General features: G+C 35.5%; 1 protein-coding gene across 1 annotated transcript in view; it reads right to left on the reverse strand.

The window, feature by feature from the left end:
• Bet3 (blocked early in transport 3) overlaps window positions 1–20,942 on the reverse strand; it is a 67,669-nt gene that overhangs the window by 3,695 nt on the left and 43,032 nt on the right. Inside the window, exons 2-3 of the mRNA XM_089108322.1 lie at window positions 11,507–11,701; window positions 8,881–9,063 (exon numbers count right to left, since the gene is read on the reverse strand). Coding sequence (XP_088964448.1) covers window positions 8,881–9,063; window positions 11,507–11,701 — 378 coding nt within the window. The remainder of the gene's footprint in view (window positions 1–8,880; window positions 9,064–11,506; window positions 11,702–20,942) is intronic.

The following is a 20,942-nucleotide window of genomic DNA, read 5'->3' on the forward strand; positions in this document are numbered from 1 at the left end:
TGATTTCCAGATAGAAAATATATTTTTTAGGAGGACACTCCCCCACAACCCCCAGGGCAAGGGTTTTAAGTTATGCCTTGGGGGCATATAAGGTTTTTATAACAAGGCGTTGTCGTAGAAACTTCAAAACAGGCTCATTTGATTGGAAATTAAAAAGGCTAGTTCCCTTCTTAGTAGTCGAAAGTGATTGGAGGGGAACTGGCCCCTCCCCCATTCCCATCATTCCCCCAAACACATCCAATCAAAATTTTGAGATAGCCATTTTGTTCAGCGTAGTTGATTTCCAGATAGTATCCTCCACTTTACTGAAAAAATACAAATGAATGTGCATTGTCAGTTTAATACACATATACTAATATTTAGTAATCAAAATGTTAAAATTATTTGATTTATTAAAGTTATAAAAGCAAAAACATTTATATTTTTTTCAGTAAAGAGCAAATTTTGTTCTGGCCTTGGGAAGACATAGAGGTTTTGAGCACAACTTATGTTAATATCTGCTTGTTTTGAGTTTGACTCGGTTATTTATTGTAATTTCTTTTCGTTTTGGGTTTCATTTATTTATCGATGCTGATTTGTGGTAGTTTCGAACTTGGTAGATTATTTGATTTTATTTTTGCTCATTTTTTGTTTAATGGAGTTCTTTACTTTTCTTTGAAAAACTTACTTTGTAGAAAAAGTTTTTTTTAATTAATTAATAATAATAATGCTATCTGCAAAATGTACCTTTGCTAAGTTTGAAATGCCTATAACTTTTGCTCGTCATTCTTTAAAAGATTACATTATTTACAATTTCTCATTTCTGCTATATCATCTTTTCGACCGATCTTGACAACCACCTGCTAAAATGAAAACAAAACATCCATATATTTCAATCAGACAGTTCGTGGTAACGAACTGTAAGTAAGGAGTGACCCGGCTCAATGGTAACCGATACTCTAGAAAACGGGTTTTGGATACCAATAGATACATCAAAAGAAACAGATTTTAATGCTGATTTTAAATATTTAAGTTTCATCAAGTTTAGTCCTACCCATCAAAAGTTACGCGCCTGAGAAAACTTGACTGATTTTCGAGAAAAGGGGGAAAGACCCCCTAAAAGTTATAGAACCTTAATGAAAATCACACCATAATATTCAGCGTATCAGAGAACCCTACTGTAGAGGTTTCAAGCTCATATCTACAAAAATATGGAATTTTGCATTTTTTGCCAGATTTTGAATTAAAGTTATCATGTATTTTGCAGTAGGTTGCATAGGTTGCAAGACATGGCCAATTGTAGACAGAGAAAAGCCAAGACAGATAGTACAAGTATTTTGAGATCACGGATGCGTGTTTATTTTTTTTTTTTCAGGGGTTATCGTATCGACCCAATGGTCCTAAAATATCGTGGGAGGGCTCATTGGAACAGAAATTAAAAGTTCTAGTGCCCAATTTAAGTGACCAAAAAAGGAGGGCAACTAGGCCCCCTCCCACGCTAATTTTTTTACCAAAGTCACCCGATCAAAATTTGGAGAGAGCCATTTTGTTCAGCATGGTCGAAAATATGATAACTATGTCCTTTTAGGATCTTTAGGGACTTTATCCCCCGAAGTCCCTGGGAGGAGGGCTGAAAGTTATGAACTTTACCCAATGTTAACATATAGTATTGGTTATTGGGAAATACACAGACGTTTTCAGGGGGATTTTTTCTGGTAGTGGGGGGGAGTGGGTGGCTCGGGGGTTACGTGGGAGGAACTTTTCATGGAGGACGTTTTCATTGGGGAAGGGACATTGCTATGAAGGGGCACCGGATATCCAATCATTATTTAAAAAAACGATCAGAAATTAAACATAAAAAAAACAAGTTTTTCAACTGAAAGTAAGGAGCAACATCAAAACTTCAAACGAACAGAAAATATTACGTATATGATTGGGTTCACCCTTTAGTCAATGCCTCGCTCTTTAAGCCAAAGATTTTTTAGTACTTTCATAAGAACTATTTATTTTAAATAACGGCCTTTGTGATTAAGGGGTCATTTTTAAAGAATTGGAACAAAATTCGAACTTTAGCGTAAAAATCGAGGCATTGACTAGGGAACGACCCTCCTAATATAAATAATAAGAATATATGAATATATATGTTTGTTACGTAAGTTAATTTGTAAGTTAAGTATATTTATTAATAATAAAAACGTTCATAAATAAAATTAAACAAGTTTCGAGAAAGCCATTTAACCAAATAAAAGTAAAAGTATTATGCAAATTTTGTTTTAATTATTCATGTACGGTGAGCCAAAATCAAACCCTGCATTAATTCAAAAACGCTCAAAAATTAAATAAAAAGTTTTTTTAATTGAAAGTAAGGAACGACATTAAAACTTAAAACGAACAGAAATTATTCCGTATATAAAAGGGGTTGTCCCATCCTCAACGCCTCGCTCTTTACGCTAAAGTTTGACTTTCTCACAACTCTATTTTTTTTTAACAATAAAAAAAATTAGCGTAAAGAGCGAGGCGTTGAGGAGGGGACAGCCCCTTTCATATACGGAATAATTTCTGTTCGTCAGGGCCAAATCCAGGATTTTTGTTCGGGAAGGGGGGGGGGTTACCCGATTTGTGGGGGAGCATATTTTTTTCTGGTAAGGTTTTGTCTTTACAGGTATTTTTTAGACTAATTTTCGACTCGGTTAAAAATTTGGGGGGGGGGGGGGCAAATCGGGTACCCCCCCCCTGGACACGGCCTTGCTGTTCGTTTTAAGTTTTAATGTCGTTCCTTACTTTCAGTTAAAAAAACTTGTTTTTTTTTATTTAATTCTGTTAAGCAACAGTGTTTCATCAGTGCAGAAATTGATGGTAGTGATCTGAAAACGTGACTAAAACACTGTTCTCATGCGCAACCAGAAATAAAAGTTACTGTAGTAGCTACAACTTAGTAAAGAGCAAACCACGGTCCATAGTAGCCAAAGGTTTAAAAAAGTGTTCTGGAAAAATTGTTTCATCTGCAAAATATTTCATCCTCATAAAACAACGTTTCATCAATGATTGGCAACAGATTGGTGGTAGTGATCTGAAAACTTGATTAACATACTGTTCAGACGCGTACCCGGGTATAAAAGGTAGCTGCAAAAGCTGCAACTTAGTAAAGAGCAAACCATGGCCCATAGTAACCAAAAGTTAAAAAAAGTGTTCTGGAAAAATTGTTTCATAAACAAAATATTTCATCGTTATGAAACAACGTTTCATCAATGATCGGCAACAGATTGGTGGTAGTGATCTGAAAACTTAACTAAAACACTGTTCACACTCGTACCTGGATATAAAGGTCGCTGCGATAGCTGCAACTTATTAAAGAGCGAACCATGACCCATAGTAACCAAAAGTTTAGAAAAGTGTTCAGGAAAAACTGTTTCATCAACAAAATATTTCATCGTCATGAAACAACGTTTCATCAATGATTGGCAACAGATTGGTGGTATTGATCTAAATATTTGCCTAAAGCGCCGCTCTTGCGCCCATCTAGTTATAATCCAAGGTGCAAGAGCTAACACTTGCATCTGAATTCCAGCCAATCCAAGCAAACAGTGGACTAAACACCTCCCATCTTCATTCTCATTGGTGGAAAACGAGTAGCAGCTCTTACAACTGAAATTATGACTCAGAACGCATGAAAACTCCACAAAAAAATAGAAAATACTATCAGAATGGTATATTTTAGTTTCGCTACTGAAAACAATTCTAAAGGCCCATTTAGAATGAGGTTTTACTTAATATCAAGATTTAGCTAGCGCTAATTTGTGCAAATTAAATTTCTCATAGAATCTTCTGATTGGCCAATATGTTTCCGATATTTTTCTTTTATTTTCCGAGATTGGCCAATATGTTTCTGATAGTTTCCAATATGGAAAACCACCACTAGTACCAATGCTATTAGTTCTTCATATAATAAGTGAAAACTCGAATTAGCGGAAATTTGAATTCTTGAATTAACAATATTACTTCCAAGTGACTTTTGAAACCGTAGTATATACAATTAGAAGTGTTCCTTATGTGAGGAATAATATTATAATTTACTCAAATATGAATGCATTGTAGCATTTATTTGCAATATTTATTTATTACCAATATTTCATTTACATTCAATATTTCATATTCCAATATTGATTTATTACGTCATCACCATCAATGTTACTGATTCTTCATCTCAAGTGTGAACTGTTAAAGTAACAGAAATCCGAATGGATTATTTATTAGTTATCTATAGTGAAAACAGCTATTAGCATAAACATTACAAGTCCTTCATATCAGGACTTGTACCCAATTTTAGCTTACTAAGTATTAAAATGTAAGGCTGTTTCACACTATGCTGTAGAACATGGGCACCCATAAGGAGAGGGGGGCAGGGGCGCCACTCTCCCTCTGGCTGAATGACGGTGTCATATATTTTAATTAATTTAAAAAACTTTTTCAACAGAATAAGTTTTCAAAGAAAAATAAATAGCTTCAACAAGTTAATAATTGGCAGAAATAAAGTAAAGTAGTGATATAAGCATAAAAGTACCACATACCACTATTAATAAATGAATGAAGTTCAAAACGAACAGAAATTGTAATAAACAGCCGAGTTAAATTCAAAACGAGCAAAAATTAACATCAGTAGGGCTGAAAACCCCCCATGCCTTCTCAAGACCAGAATACATCTTAGGCTTTACTGAAAAAAAAATGACCATGGATTGTCAGTTTAATATAACATATACTGATATTTATTCCTTAAAATATAAAAAGGGTAAAAAAAAGTGAGTAAAAGAATTTTTTTACTTATTTAAGTAAAAAAAATTGAAATGAAAAAAAAAACATGTTCTGTTTTCAGTAAAGCGCACATTCTGTTCTGTTCTTGAGAAGACATGGGGGTTATCAGCCCTACTGATGTTAATTTTTGCTCGTTTCGAGTTTGACTCGGCTATTTATTCTAATTTCTGATCCTTTTGAGTTTCATTTAGATATCAATAGTGATTTGTGGTAGTTTGGACGAAAACTTGGACGAAAACTTTGTTGTCGTTGAAACTTCGAAAAGGGCTCAGTCGGTTGGTAATTGAAAGGGCTAGTGCCCTCTTTAATAGTCAAAAGTAATTGGAGGGCAACCATCCCGTCCCCCCTCCTCCCCGGACCCATCATTTCCCCAAACACTTCCAGTCAAAATTTCGAGATAGTTATTTTGCTTGACGTAGTTTAAAAGTCCAGAATTTATGTCTGAGGATAAGAACCCCCTCACAGTCCTCAGGGCAAGGGTTGTAAGGTTTGCCCCGAGGGCATTTAAGGTTTTTATGGAAACGGTGGTTGTATAAACTTCGAAGATGGCTCATTTGATTGGAAATCGGAAGTTGAAGAGCCATTTTTAAGAGTCAAATTTATCGGAGGGCAGCTATACCCCCCCCCCCATGTCATATTTTCCCCAAATGCATCCGATAGAAAACGCTTGGACGAAAACTTGACTTCAATTCTGTCCATTTTTGGCTTAATGGAGCTCTTTACTTTTCTTTGAAAAGCTTGTTTTGTAGAAAAAATTTGTTTGGATAAATTGCTTTTCGTTTTTTATTGAAAGTAACTTTCATGAAAAAAATAACGTTTATATCTTTCCGTTTTTTTTCTATTAAAATCCATAGTTTGGCTAGCTATTTGTATGTTGGGAGAAACTTTTTCAACAATTTTTAATCCTGACACAAATAGTATTTTTTAATTTTATTTTATACCTCCACAAGTTGTCCTGAAAAAATAAAACTTAATATCATTCCCAAAAGATTCTACCTATGCTCTTTGACAATCTAGACACACTTAAAATCTATTTATTTATTTAAAATGTAAGAGCAGAAGTAGTTATAGTAGAAGCCCCGAAACCTTCAACTTAATAGCCCCAGTCGTTCTCGATGTATTGCTGAAATGTCTTATTGGCAACCACAAACAAAATGCCTTTTGATTTAGTTTTAAAGTAGCATTTAGCTATATAGCATCATGGGCCGGTTGCATAATTATTGGGGTTGGACATGCCCAATATCACTAAAGACATAGTTACTGGACCGTTCTACTATGCTGAACAAAAAAGTTGTCTCAAAATTTTGACTAGATGTGTTTTGGAGATAAATTGGCTTGAGAGACGGGCTGATTGCCCTGCAATCTCTTTTTACTCTTAGAGAGGACCCTAGAACTTTTAATTTTGAATCGAATTAGTTTTTTTAAATTTTTCAATGATATTTCTAGCCATTATAGAGTGGTGCTGCCTATGATATTGTTTATATACTTTTTTGAAAACCTGCGTGTATAAAAAAAATTTTTGTTTAATTGGAACGCCCCCTTAACACTTTCTAGAAGTTTCACCTTGATACTTTTAGCGTCAATGGTTACAGCATATGTAGTTGAAGTACTAAAAGTATGCACTTAGTGCCTTCTGGCCAGTTCAAAATCCTCCACAACCTAACTATTAAAGATCTAACTTAATTACATAAGTTTTTCTTAGGATATTGCTTTGTCACCTTTTTGTAAGTCCACATGCATAGTTTGTTTTCATTTAGTTCAACGTCCGCCTAAATATTTCTTATATTTGATTACTGAAGACATGGTTATATTCTCTTTGATTACTGAAGACATTGTTATATTCTCTCACAATTTCGATCCAATGTGTTTGGGGAAAAGAGGATATCAGGGAGGGGGGCTATTTTCTCTCTATCACGCTTGACTCTTAAAATGGAACTAGAGCCTTGCATTTCCAATTAAATGAGCCTTCTCTAAAGTTCACAAGACTACCTCTTCATAAAAACCTTACATCCCCCCAGGACACAACTTAAAACCCTTACCCCTATACTCTGGGGGGTTGTGTCAACCCCAAAGGCCGTGTTATGAGACCTTTGGACTATTCTTGAACAAATGCCTATCCTAAAACTTCTATCGGATGCATTTGGGGAAAATATGACGTGGGGAGGGGGGGTATAGATGCCCTCCGATAAATTTGACTCTTAAAAATAGCTCTTCAGCTTCCGATTTCCAATCAAATGCACCATCTTCGAAGTTTATACAACCACCGTTTCCATAAAAACCTTAAATGCCCTCGGGGCAAACCTTACAACCCTTGCCCTGAGGACTGTGAGGGGGTTCTTATCCTCAGACATAAATTCTGGACTTTTAAACTACGTCAAGCAAAATAACTATCTCGAAATTTTGACTGGAAGTGTTTGGGGAAATGATGGGTCCGGGGAGGAGGGGGGGGGTGATGGTTGTCCTCCAATCGCTTTTGACTGTTAAAGAGGGCACTAGCCCTTTCAATTACCAACCGAATGATCACTTTTTGAAGTTTCTACGACAACAACTGGCCGTCTAAAAATTTCTATCAGATATGTTTTGGGAAAATACAACGTATATGTGTAGAGGGGAGGGTATTTGCCCTCTGGTCACTTTGACTCTTAAAAAGCGCACTATAACTTCTGATTACCAATCCAATGATCCCTCTTTGAAGCTCATACGACTACCATTTCAATAAAAATCTTATATGCCCCCAGGGCTTAACTGTAACTTACAACCCTTGCCCTGAGGGCTATGGGGGGAGGGGTTATCCTCAAAGACATCATTTCTGGAACTTTCAACTACACTGAACAAAATGGATATCTCAAGAATTATGATTGAATGCGTTTTGGGAATGATTGGTGCACGGGGGGGGGGCTGGTTGACCTCCAATTACTTTTGACAGTTAAAAAGGCCAATAGAACTTCTGATTACCAATCAAATGAGCCCCCTCTGAGGTTCCTATGACCACCCTTTCCATAAAAAACCTTATATCCCCCCAGGTCATAACTTACAACCTTGCTCTGATGGATGTGGGGGGGGTTGTCATTCTCAAAGTCATAATTTCTGGACCTTTTAACTATGCTAAACAAAATGGCTATCTCAAAATTTTGATTGGATGTGTTTGGGGAAGTGATTGACGTGGGGAGGGGGAGCTGGTTGCCCTCCATGAGCTCTTTTTGAAGTTCCTATGACATTTCTTTCTATAAGAAGGGCTCAGGTCTAAAAAACAAAACAATATATTGTGCCCACGTCGCTCTTTACTTAGGCACCGCTATCGCACTGCCTAGGATAATTTGTCTTGAGGTCTCAATTATACAGCACTGGAAGTGCCGATTAGACCAGGTTATCCCCCCCCCCTAAAATTCAGCCTATGGGCGCCCATGCTGCAGAACCTTTCATATTAGCACAAATTAAGACTTTACGTTATGCTACGCAATCTTAGGGAACATTTTTTGTTTGTAATTTAGGCAGTGCAATGTAGATTACAGCTCTACATAGAATTTCGCGTTACGAAACCTTATGCTACGTTATGGTTACGTAATACACAAATGAATCACAATCATGGTCGATAGACACAATTATGGCTTGCTCCACACGCCATCTAACATGGAACATGATAGAGAGCGTACTTACATCCATTAAGCGTTGTTTCTCTGTGTTACTTTATAGTCCGCAAACAATACACAAATGACTTTGACAAAGAATTGACTAACAAATGACAAAGAATTCCATCTAAACAATCCCTATAAAACAAAACTTAAAAACTAGCGGCCTAGAATAGCACGTTTTCTGTTTTAAACCCCATTCCTCACACAGAGGTAGTGCCGGGAACAGAAGTGCCACGGAACGTATTTTTCATACTCTTGCTCTAGATATCATAAATGCTGCAATAATGTTAATAGTGAAAGTCAATAAAAGTGATCCTATACGCAATTTCTGATACTCTTTAATGGCTCCACAGATAATCTTCAATCATTCACAGTCTTTACTAATGAACAGAAACTTTCAGATCTCTGCTGTAGGTATCATGAACGGTAATTCGAAGTCAGTACAAGCGGTAGTACGTACCATTTCTAGTGCTCCTCTAATGACTCCACAAATAATAGCTGAGTACTTCAAACTAGTTAATGAATCTGGCAGTTCCACAAACTCAGATAAAGGATTCTGGTCCATTACCAAGGAGAATTCATCACCGGAAGAACTCCAATTGACTACATTTGGTGCAAAGCCTAAATACATTCTGAATCCAGCCTGCCAACAAGAAAGACAGTTTATAACTTCATAAAAATCAAACATAATAATTTTTGCAATGAAAAAGAATCCATTTGATTTTAGTTAAGTTTCAATTGATTTTGTGTTCTAACACTATAACCCTCTTCTCAAAAGCACCAGTTATTATTAGAATTTGAGGACTGGTATATAAACAATATTCAATTCTCTGAGCACCATCTCTGCTACATTCAGAGATCAGCACTTACAGCAGTCCGCCATGCCTCAGAGGCCTACAGAAGGCCGCCATGCCTACAGCAGGCCTCAGAATAATACAGACTGACAGTGCCTTAGTTTCAAGCAAATTACAAACTATGGAAATGCACTACGAATATTTATGTATGTAGTCTTGCGGTCGCATGTAGTATGTAATAGGGTATACAGTCACTTTCCAGACAAAATTTCTTTGATATGTTAAAGAGTAGTAGACCCTAGTTAAGTAATATTCCATGAATCAGCTCATATAGCGATTCCTAGAAATCACAGGAGGCTTCATTTACTGAACTCAACCTTCCTGCTCAGGTCTCCGTGAACCGGCTGGCTAGGCAACAATGGTGACTCTCCATAAGGACCTCTGGAGTATTACTGATCAAAAATCATCTAGGGAAAACTTTCCCAAGGCATTGTTCAAGCTTTGTTTTTAGTTGTCCATGTATCCTGGTCCTGGGAGAGAACAAGTACCATATATCATCAAAAAAATTGTTATACATGATTCAGCTAACAAAAAAGAAGATCTTGGACTACTTCCTCATTATGGAATGCCAGGCAATTATGTTAAATTAATTAGTGTGCTCTTTTGCAATAATAAACGTAATGGTAAAGGAATATAGCAAACTCCGCAAAGTCGCAGTTACAGTCTCCTGGCAAAACAGGGTTGGACACTCAACGCCGTATTCAGGGGATGGGTCAGGGGGTTTTACACCCCCCCCCCCCGAAATATTTGTCAGACTCGTAAAAACGTAATAAACATGCAAAAAGGCACATTTTTTATATCTTTTTAAAGCTTCTCTGTAAACCCCCCCCCCCCCCTGAAAATTAATCCTGGACACAGTTCTGTGGACACTTCGCTTTGTATTGGGATTGTTCTTGGGGAGTTCACATTAGAAAAATCTCAGAAGGTCAGAGGATCATCTTGAATAAGTTGGATATATTATAGATAAGTTTAATCATATCCAAAAATCTTTTTAAAAAAAAGTTCCATTCAAATTTCTTAAAATAGGTTTAAAAGTTTCTTCCTTACTCTATAATTTTTTGTATTTTTTAAAATACAAACTATAGAGTAAGGAAGAAACTTTAAACCTGGGAAGGTAGAACCAACTAGATTATTGAAAGCATTCAGCTATTCTTTATGTGGACCTTTACCAGGTTTTCTAAGTTTTTCTATTATTCCGTGACATGTTTGTTCCAATTTATATATGCATTGTTAAGCAACAAGCAATTTGCTTTCCACAATTACGCTTTTATAACAGGCTATACAACATGCCTAATTCACGTTTTCCAGCAAAGAAAAAACAACATCAATAGAAATACAAAAAACAATCAGAAAGAATGAGTACAAGGCAGGTAAGAGAACTGTACATGCAAATAAAGATGAGAATTATGCATGATATTTATCTGTAAAAGAAATACTAACAAAATGTTGGAATAATTTATAGTTCTCAATGCTAATTTCATCATGATTATTCAATTAACGTGTCCAAGTGAAACGAATGTAACTTGGAGTCAAAAGGCAAGTTTCTATGGATACAACATTATATTATTGGCTAGTTTAAGGCATCAGCCTTAATAGTTAGATGTCAAATACTACTGCTAGTGAACAAAATATTTTGAGTGATTTGAAGCCAAAGCAGTTTTAGCTGTTTCATCAAAGAGTAGTTGAGAATACCTGGATTACATGTGAAACTTATTTCTATTAATGATACATAAGGATCCTACGTCTAGAACACCTTAACAAACTGCACCTTAAACACCTAAACAAACTAGAATAGTTAAGAAAATAGTTAACAAACTGCACCTTAAACACCTCCACAAACTGCAATAGTTAAGAAAATAGTTAACAAACTGCACCTTAAACACCTCAACAAACTGCAATAGTTAAGAAAATAGTTAACAAACTGCACCTTAAACACCTCAACAAACTGCAATAGTTAAGAAATTAGTTAACAAACTGCACCTTAAACACCTTAACAAACTGCAATAGTTAAGAAATTAGTTAACAAACTGCACCTTAAACACCTTAACAAACTGCAATAGTTAAGAAAATAGCTGGGTACCCTAGATTCTGTTTGCTTGAGATTACAAAATTCGAAAAAATAACATTGAGAAAATCTTGTGAGGTACATAAAACTGGACTTCTAAAGATATTAAGATGGTGGAGGGTGTGCCATAATACTTTAACGAGTATTTAGTACTATTAAAAATGTACCTGTATTTTTTCAGCTGTTTCTCTGAAATCATAGCATCTTCCAGTGCCAGTTCGAGAAAGGAAATCTTCAATAAGCCTTACACCCATGTTGTAACCAACTTTATCTAACTGCTTATTAACATCTTCAACATTGTCATAGTCATTTATCATCTGTACAACCAAGGCTCCATATGATAAACTAAACAGTTCTCCATTCTGGAAATACAAAAACCATTAATCCAGACCCAAATGTCTCTTGTGTCTATTTGAAAAAAAAAATGGCTTTAGCACAATGTAAAGCAAAAATAAAACAACTAGTAAACGTATGAAATGCCCAGAATATATAAATAAATTCCTGTTTTGGCTTCTTGGTATGTCACCTCTTGTACCCTTTGAGCCAATTTGGGTTGTGCATGTCAATACCATCATAAAGCAAAAATAAAAAAAAGTAGCACACATGACATACCATAGTATTCGTTTCATTTGCACAAATTAACAAAACTGCGCAAGAGCAGAACGTAGCAGGGGGGGGGGCAAAGAGCAGGACGTAGAGGGGGTGGCAGTCTTACCAACATATAGGATAATATCAGCCAGCTTTAATGCTGCTCTTTCCTATCATTTGATATGTTTTGCTCTATTATTTATACAGACTTCTAGATGGCTTTAAACATTTCAGTTCCAGTACTCTTTCCAACTATAACCAGTTGATGACCGTAACTTTTAGTGTTAATTAAAAGTAGTAAGTTAAAAAAGAAGCACACATGAAAAACCAGAACTTTCGTTTCATTTGCATGAATTAAAAAGAATGCTCTGGAACCAGGGGCAAAAGAAAATGTTAGATAAACAAATAGAAAGATATCAATGAAAAAGGCTGTTGGTATCAAACAAAAAAAAAAGAACACGAGAACCTTCAGTTAAAGACGAGGGATGTCAATTTTGCAGGGGACGGAAATCCCCCCCCAACATTTTGAAAATAACTTTTTTTAATTTCGTTGGCAAATCCAAAAAAATTCCAAATAGCCATGAATCAGCGATACTGATTTAATAATATTGTCATATAGAAAATGTTTGAAATATATTTTGTTTTCAGTAAAGCCCATACAATCCTTTGGCCTTTACAAGATTAATTTAAAAGAAAATCCACAAAAGAAGTTTATTAAAGAAAAATAAAGAGAAGATTGAACTAAAGAGGAGCAGAAATAAAGATAAATAATATTTCACATGTAAAACTACCCAAACACACATAATTTACAAAAAAAATAACTGAGTCAAAATGTACCGTGATCAAAATTCAAAAAACCGCAAACTATCTTTAAACTTTTTCCCTTCTATTCAAAAATATGTATGCGAAACACAACTGATTAAACTATTAACCTAAAATCATAAAACCCACAGAAGTCAATTAAGTCATGCCGCTAATGCACATTAAGAATAGCTATTAAAGATACAATGTATCTCATCTGAAATAAACTTTGTAAAATATTTTTCCACAACGAATGTTTAATTGCAATCAATAAATCTTGAAGCAAAAAAGATAAACTGTCACAGAAGTATGAGATGAATTTCAGTTTAATTAAATATTGCGCAACAGGCGGTCAACAATGTACTTTATTTTTAGGAACTTGAATCACCAAACTGTCAAGAGAAGGTAGAATTTATTAGACAAAAAATAGCCACAAGAGATACAAAGTATTTTCATGTAATCAAGTCATATTGCTCCAAAACAAAGTGTATGTTATGTATTCCAATGTAATCAAGTTGCATTGTTCCGTAACAAAGTTTCATTGCGATAAATTATAAGCCATCTTGAAACTAGATGACAAGTCGTTAGCAAAACATCACGGAAAAATTCCGAAATGTCAATCATATAGCTATAAACTATATGAATGTTGAGGTAGCCGAATTATGTATTCTCTTGGCCCAATAGGAATACGGGCGACATATCTCTACTAACGCCTTAATGTAACCCTCGGCAAAATGTGGAAAGTGTAGTAACTAGGATCTGCAGCTGAGCAGTAAGTCTATTTTGAGTTGATGGTCAATCTACTTTGGATCTTTTGAGAATCTATTTTCAGACTATGTTGAGTCAAGTTAGATCTAGAAACGTTGAACTTACAGTTTAGATAGAATCCGGTTAGAATCTATCCTCAGTGTGTAAAAAACCTAGTGTCAGCTTTTACGCAGCTAAGTCCGAGTCTATTACGTGACTAGATTTGACCCTATATAATAACAATCGTGCTTCATACCATATTGTCCATACCAGTGTATTGAAGTGCCATTTTATTTGATATTCCTGAACAACCTTGTACTACCCATGTGAGTAAAAATGAATACATTACTTTCTTATTTATGTCTCTTCATATTAGTATTTCTCAGAAAAATTAGTCCTTTGTGTCTCCAATTCGCTCCCTAAGGAATCCGATCCTTATAATCTAATGTACAGGTAATGAGTAGCAACCTAATAACGCGACGATCCTAGATGTTATGGCTATGCCTCATTGTGAGGTTCTTTAACAGTAGAATCGGGGGTCAGTCAAAAGAGTAGCTATAAAATAGTAACAGTCAAAACTCCCATCATTAGACCCCCGTTATAAAATATTTAACCCCCCATTTCAAACATTCAAATAGCCTCCTTAGAAAAATAAAAATGAGTATAAACTACCATAAACAAAAGTAGGGCTTACACTCATCCTCCCATTTCTTTTAAGGACCAGAGCATATTTTGTACCTTACTGAAAATAATTTTTATTTCAAGCTCTGTGTTTTTATTTCTCATAAAAATAAAATAAAAAAAGTTCACCATCAAAACCACTATTATTGAAAAAAAAACAGTCACTGAAAAGATTTACTGACATCAAACAAAGAAGAACAAAAAAACCTTCAGTTATAAGCCCGAGAATTTCAACTTAGGAGGGGTGGCAATCAACCCCCCCCCCCCCCATTTTTAAATACCTTTTTTGTACTTTCATTGGCAAACTGAAAAAAAAATTTCTTATAGATTTTCATGGACTGGCATCTCTGTCAGAGGCAGAGTTACTGTAATACACCAATGCTTCATCAAAACACTGAACCGGAGAAACAAAATTGTGTATTTGAGAATTTTTTCATATTTAGAGCAAATATCACCTTAAAATGGCTTCAAATAATGCAGCTAGCTGCAAACAGGTTCTTTGGGTCCATAAAAAGGGTTGGAAAATTGTTTGAAATTTCAATAGTGCTGTTTTCTTAATTTCAATTCACTATAATTTGTTATTTTATTGCTTCAGTCCCATTGTTATTACTTCACTTACTTCATACCATCCCCTTTACTGACTACCCAGCCAGTCTACAATGGGGAATATTTATGAAAACAAGGAAAAGGCATTTCAAAGATCCTTTTGTAATATTCTAACTTATCTTTCTATTCTAGTGACTTGAGTTCCTACAATCATTGAATAAAGTTCTTGCTGTATCAAACAAACTTTACATGGTGTCAGACATGGAAGCCAACATACAGTACGCAACAATAATTGGCCTAGTGACAACCTGTAAGAGGCCTGGTCAAGATTCAGAGCACATGCCAATCTAAGGCCCTCTCAGTAGAAAATCCAAAAAAAATACAACGTCCATTCTTGCTAATGTGGCTAGGAGAGAAAGGGTTACAATATCTGACGAGGAAACAGACAATTTAGATGCAAAAATATCAAAATTCTATGAATATTTCAACCACCTATCAAACACAGTATTCTCGAGGTATATTTTTTACAAAAGCGACCAACACGATGATGAAACTATTGATCAGTATATCACAGGCTTAAGGTTATTGGTTTGAAAATGTGAGTATTCAAAAACTCCCTTGAAAGAGGAAATGATAAGAGACAGACTGGTATGCAGCATAGCCTCAGCAAAGATCTTTCAATCAAGTTCAACTCTGAGCCTGTCATAAGCAGTAACAATTGCCAGGGCCCATGTAAAAACCAAAGTGCAACTTAGAACCATGGCAAAGCCTGATCCAAGCCAGGATACACATATGAAACAAGAAGTGGACTTCATTTGAAAGGGAAAGAAGACAAACAAAGGTTGTTACTTCTGTGGCGGAGAATACTCATTTTTGCACAAATACCCCGCAAGAGGAAAAGTATATAGCAATTTTGACAAAATGAGCCATTTTGCAAAAGTAGGCAAAAGCAGAAAGAGAACAGTAAACCTCAGAAACCAAGAGGCATTTCAAAGCAATGAAGATGACCTTTTTACTGACACAGTATTAATATGGTGAACATGGACATAGGTAGTGACCAACCTTATGTGAAATTAACAATCAACAAACAAATAAAAATCACCTTCAAAATTGACACTGGTGCACAGGCAAATATTATACCACAAAGGAACTTCAACACCCTTGAGCCAAAACCCATTATATCTAAGACACTACATGTTCCTGACCAGCTTTGGTGGTCAAAAGATTCAAACAGACAGGATCTCTAACCTAACGTGTGCTTATACAAATGGCAGTAGTGAAACCTAACCCTTCTTCATAGTAATAGATGTCAAGTTCAAGTTCAATCATTTTATTATTAACATACACATGTATATAATTGATATAGGCCCATGGGGAGACAAGCTCGAAAAACTAGGCCTAGACAAAGATACAATAAAAAATTTTACGCTACAATACAAAGATAATTACGACGGCAAAGATACAATAATACAACAATAATATGAAAGTAGCAGCTAGTCCAGGATCCAAATATAAATATATAAAAAAAAGAGAGATCAATATTATTAAATATAAATGCATACTAAAAGATAGCCGAGAGGCCCACATTCACTTAGAACAACAATCCAAACAAACAACTTAATCATATTAAAAAGACGCTTAATTAAAAATAATCCTGAACTAAATGAAATTTAAGATTCCTTTTTAGTAAATGGATAGAAAAAATTTTATTAATAAAATCCTTGTGAGCATCCCAGCACCGGGCTATTGACACAAACTGGGCGAATTTAGATCTCTCAGTACTATACTTGTCAATGTAGATACTCTTTTTTTGTCGCGTGTTATAACGATGTAAATCTTGTGATCGGGAGAACAAACTTTGATTGAGGTAATATGGCGGTAATTTATTAATGTCATAATTAAATTTTTAAATAATTGCTCCAAAAGTAAATTGTTGAGAAACTGGAAGTATATCTAAATAAGTACATAAAGATGCTGTAGAAGACTTATTTGGAAGTGAAATAGGCGATGAAATAAAAAGTTTGAGGATTCTTACTGCTTTATTTTGTAAAATCTGTATTGGTTTAATATGGCTTTTAAATGTAGATAAATATACTAGAGAACAACAACTAATATTAGACTGAATCAGGGAAAAATAAATGCTTCGCAAAGCAGAGTAGGCCAAATAATGCTTCAACCTCCCCATTAAACCAAACTACCTTGAAATTTTTAAGCCTATATTTTTAATGTGTGTTTTAAAATATAAGCTTACATCAATCATGAGTACAAGGTACTTTATCCCTTTCACCCGAGATATTGATAATAGATACTTCGAAGAAGTAACTCGGGTAATACGAGGGCATATATTTGACTTCTTGCCGTAAATTATGAAATTAGTTTTTGATAAATTCAAAGTAATAAAATTTGCAGAACACCATTCAAGAACATTAGAAAATGCAGTATCAAGTTTTGCCTCCAACACCTCGTCATTCCTCTCAGAAATTAAAACTGCCGTATCATCAGCAAAATGCGTGCTGAGCCATGGGATTGCCAAAGCGCGGTGAAAATCATTTATATAAACTAGAAAAAGCAGAGGACCTAGGACAGAGCCCTGAGGCACCCCAACCCTGGAGGACTGAGGAACAGGCGAAGAGAGAAAATTACCTCCATCTATTCGTTGCTTTCTCTTATCAAGATAAGATTTAACTAGATCCAACGCCAGTCCGCGCACACCACAATTATCCAATTTACGAAAAAGAATACAATGGGATATTGTATTGAATGCTTTTTTAAAATCCAAGTATATTGTTGCTGGAATTTCACCTCTATCTAAGCATTCATGAATATATTGGATGAGAGCAATGATAGCGTGCTCAGTATTGTGTCCAGACCTAAAACCAAACTGGGAATTTTTGAAAAAATTAAACGATTTAAGAAAGTCATAGATCCTCTTATAAATTGCCTTCTCAAATGTTTTAGAAAAAGCTGACAAAATAGAAATAGGGCGGTAATTTGATGGGTTTTTAGGAGAGTCACCTTTGTGAAGTGGAATTATCCTCGCTTCTATAAAAGCAGATGGGAAAACTCCAGTTTTAAATGAAAGATTAATTATATGATGTAATGGCAAAATTACTGCAGACAATATTTCATTAACAATTATAGAACTAGACCCGTCAATTCCCGCTGAGTTACCTGGATTTAGATCACACACTATTTTTGTTATTTCAGACCGAGAAATAGGCGCAAGAAAAATTGAATTACTTTGAGGAGATGGAAGGTATGAAGAAAAATGTTTATTACTGCGTGAATCAAACTGGTTCTTTACTGATGAAACAATTTTATTTCCTATACTAGCGAAATAAGTATTCAAAGCATCAGCCACTTTCTTCAATTTGTTAGTAGTCGATCCATCTTCTAAACTAATAACTTCAGGCAACTTAGAATTCCTTTTTTTTTTAATAATAGAATTAATTAAAGACCACGTTTTGCAAGGAGAATTTTGAGCTTATTCGAAAGACTCTTTATAATACCTATGTTTCGACAATCGTATCAGTGCGGTTCATTTTTTTTTGAATATTTTAAAATTTTTAATATTATAATAAGTTGGATTCTTTAACTGCTTTTTAAATAACTGTTTTTTTTTATTAAATGATATAAAAATTCCAGACGTTATCCAAGGCCTTATAGGAAATTTTTCTCTACACATTTTCTTCGTAACAAATGGGCAACTAGAATCAAGGCAGCAATTGAAATTTCTTAGGAAAGTATCAGTTGCCACATCTGTATCCTCCGTGGATATTACATCCTGCCAATCCAATAGACCAAGGCTTTCATTCAGGTGCTTTAATGTTATTAAATAAAAAAAACAAGTTTTTTAACTGAAAGTAAGGAACGACGTTAAAACTTAAAACGAACAGAAATTATTCCGTATATGAAGGGGCTGTCCCCTCCTCAACGCCTCACTCTTTACGCTAAAGTTTTTTTATTGTTTAAAAAAATAGAGTTGTGAGAAAGTCAAACTTTAGCGTAAAGAGCGAGGCGTTGAGGAGGGGACATCCCCCTTCATATACGGAATAATTTCTGTTCGTTTTAAGTTTTAACGTCGTTCCTTACTTTCAGTTAAAAAAACTTGTTTTTTTTATTTAATTTTTGAACGTTTTTGAATTAATGCAGGTTTTGATTTTGGCTCACCGTACATGAATAATTAAAACAAAATTTGCATATTATATTTGGTTAAATGGCTTTCTCGAAACTTGTTTAATTTTATTTACGAACGTTTTTATTAGTAATAAATATACGTAACTTAGAATTAACTTACGTAACGAACTTCTATATTCATAAATTTTTAACACGTATATTAGGGGGTTCGCCCCCTAGTCAATACCCTGCTCTTTAAACTATAGTTCGAATTTTTTTTTCCAGTTCTTTAAAAATGACCTCTTAATCACAATCAGTTGATCAGTTGAAAAACTTGTTTTTTTTTTTATTTAATTCCTTATCTTTTTCTTTAATAATGCTGTGAAATCCGGCTCCCCCTTCATAGCCATGTCCCGTCCCTCCTGAACACTTCCTTCCTGGAACGTTCCTTCCCTCTAGCCCCCGACCCGCTCCTTCCCCCACCTACCAGGCGTGTGTGCCTTGTTTGCCTCTTTTTTAAATTCTTGATCAGCATGCCTAAGACTCTAGGCAGGCATGCCTTTCCAAAAACTAAATGTCAGAAAGTGTTTCTGACATGTCGGAAATTTTCGGACATGTCAGAAGCAATTCCCGTGCCGAACCTGGTATAACCTGGTATTGGGGTCTCAGTTCACCAGCCAAAATGGTTGATATCCACTAGCTCAGAGGTGGGGTCTTAGTCCTCCAGCCTGAATGGTAGAAATCACCTAGCTCAGAATTGGGGTCTTAGTCGACCAGCCTATCTCCACTGGCAGCCAGTCGACCCACTATCTGGGCTTTATTTGTCAAGGCCTGAATGCTAAGCGATCGACATGAGCTAGATTGGGACCCCATGTGAAAAGGGAAAACAAAAATAAAAATATATTGTTGGTATGTGTGTAGAGCAAGGCATGGTTACCGCTAGGGCAACAGTCTAACCGTTGACGGTTTTAGGTATCCTTGAATAAGTTCTAAGGCGAGAGTGGAAGTTGAGACAAATTTTTGAAGGTGCCCACCTCACTTGCCCAGAATCTCCGGCAAGTGACCCAAAAATTAAAAAAATGTCTGAAAAATCCTAATTTTTTTCAGAATGTTGGGCTAAGCTTAGGCAACGAATAGGTACTATTTGAAAGATAAAAATGGCTTTAAACAATTGTTTTGCCTGTTATTTCAAGCAAATTTATGGTCCTATGTCAATTTTAAATTCTTGGTCAACCTTCTTAAGACCATAGGCGTGTGTGCCTTGTTTGCCTCTTTTTTAAATTCTTGATCAGCATGCCTAAGACTCTAGGCAGGGGGCCTCTCAGACACCCCAGAACATCATAGGATTGCATATTAGTGCTTATAAAGGTGTTCCAAGCATGTACCTACACCTTAGCTAACGCTTTTTTACATTAGAGACAAATATCTAATTTCGTTACATATCTCTAATTTAGAGACAAATCTCTAATTTAGAGATATGTCACGTCAACCTAGCGTGCCGAACATGTTCCCCCCTCAACAGGGTCTTCTAGGCTCAAGGCTCTAGGCAGGCATGCCTTTCCAAAAACTAACCTGACAAGTATGTGTCCAATAAGAGAGTCATTCATACTCCTGCCATTTACCCGTGCCCCAGCCATTTAAACATTTCCCTCTCAATTACCTGGACTATCTACCACCTACATCTCCTCTGAAAAAGTCTGTATACTTCCCAATAACCAATACTATATGTTAACATTGAGTAAAGTTCATAACTTTCAGCCCTCCCCCTGGGGACTTTGGGGGATCAAGTCATCCTAAAAGACATTTTTATTATATTTTTGACCATGCTGAACAAAATGGCTATCTCAAAATTTTGATCGGGTGACTTTGGGAAAAAAATGAGCGTGGGAGGGGGCCTAGTTGCCGTCCATTTTTTTTTGGTCACTTAAAAAGGGAAATAGAACTTTTAATTTTCGTTCCAATGAGCCCTCCCACGATATTCTAGGACCACTGGGTCGATACGATCACCCCTGGAAAAAAAAAACAAAAAACAAAACAAACAAACAAACAAATAAACACGCATCCGTGATCTTTCTTCTGGCAAAAAATGCAAAAATCCACATTTTTGTAGATAGGAGCTTGAAA

Source organism: Artemia sp. Qi Xiang Cuo, chromosome 2 (assembly GCF_049724085.1).
Source record: "Artemia sp. Qi Xiang Cuo chromosome 2, ASM4972408v1, whole genome shotgun sequence".
Taxonomy (NCBI): Eukaryota; Metazoa; Arthropoda; class Branchiopoda; order Anostraca; family Artemiidae; genus Artemia; species Artemia sp. Qi Xiang Cuo.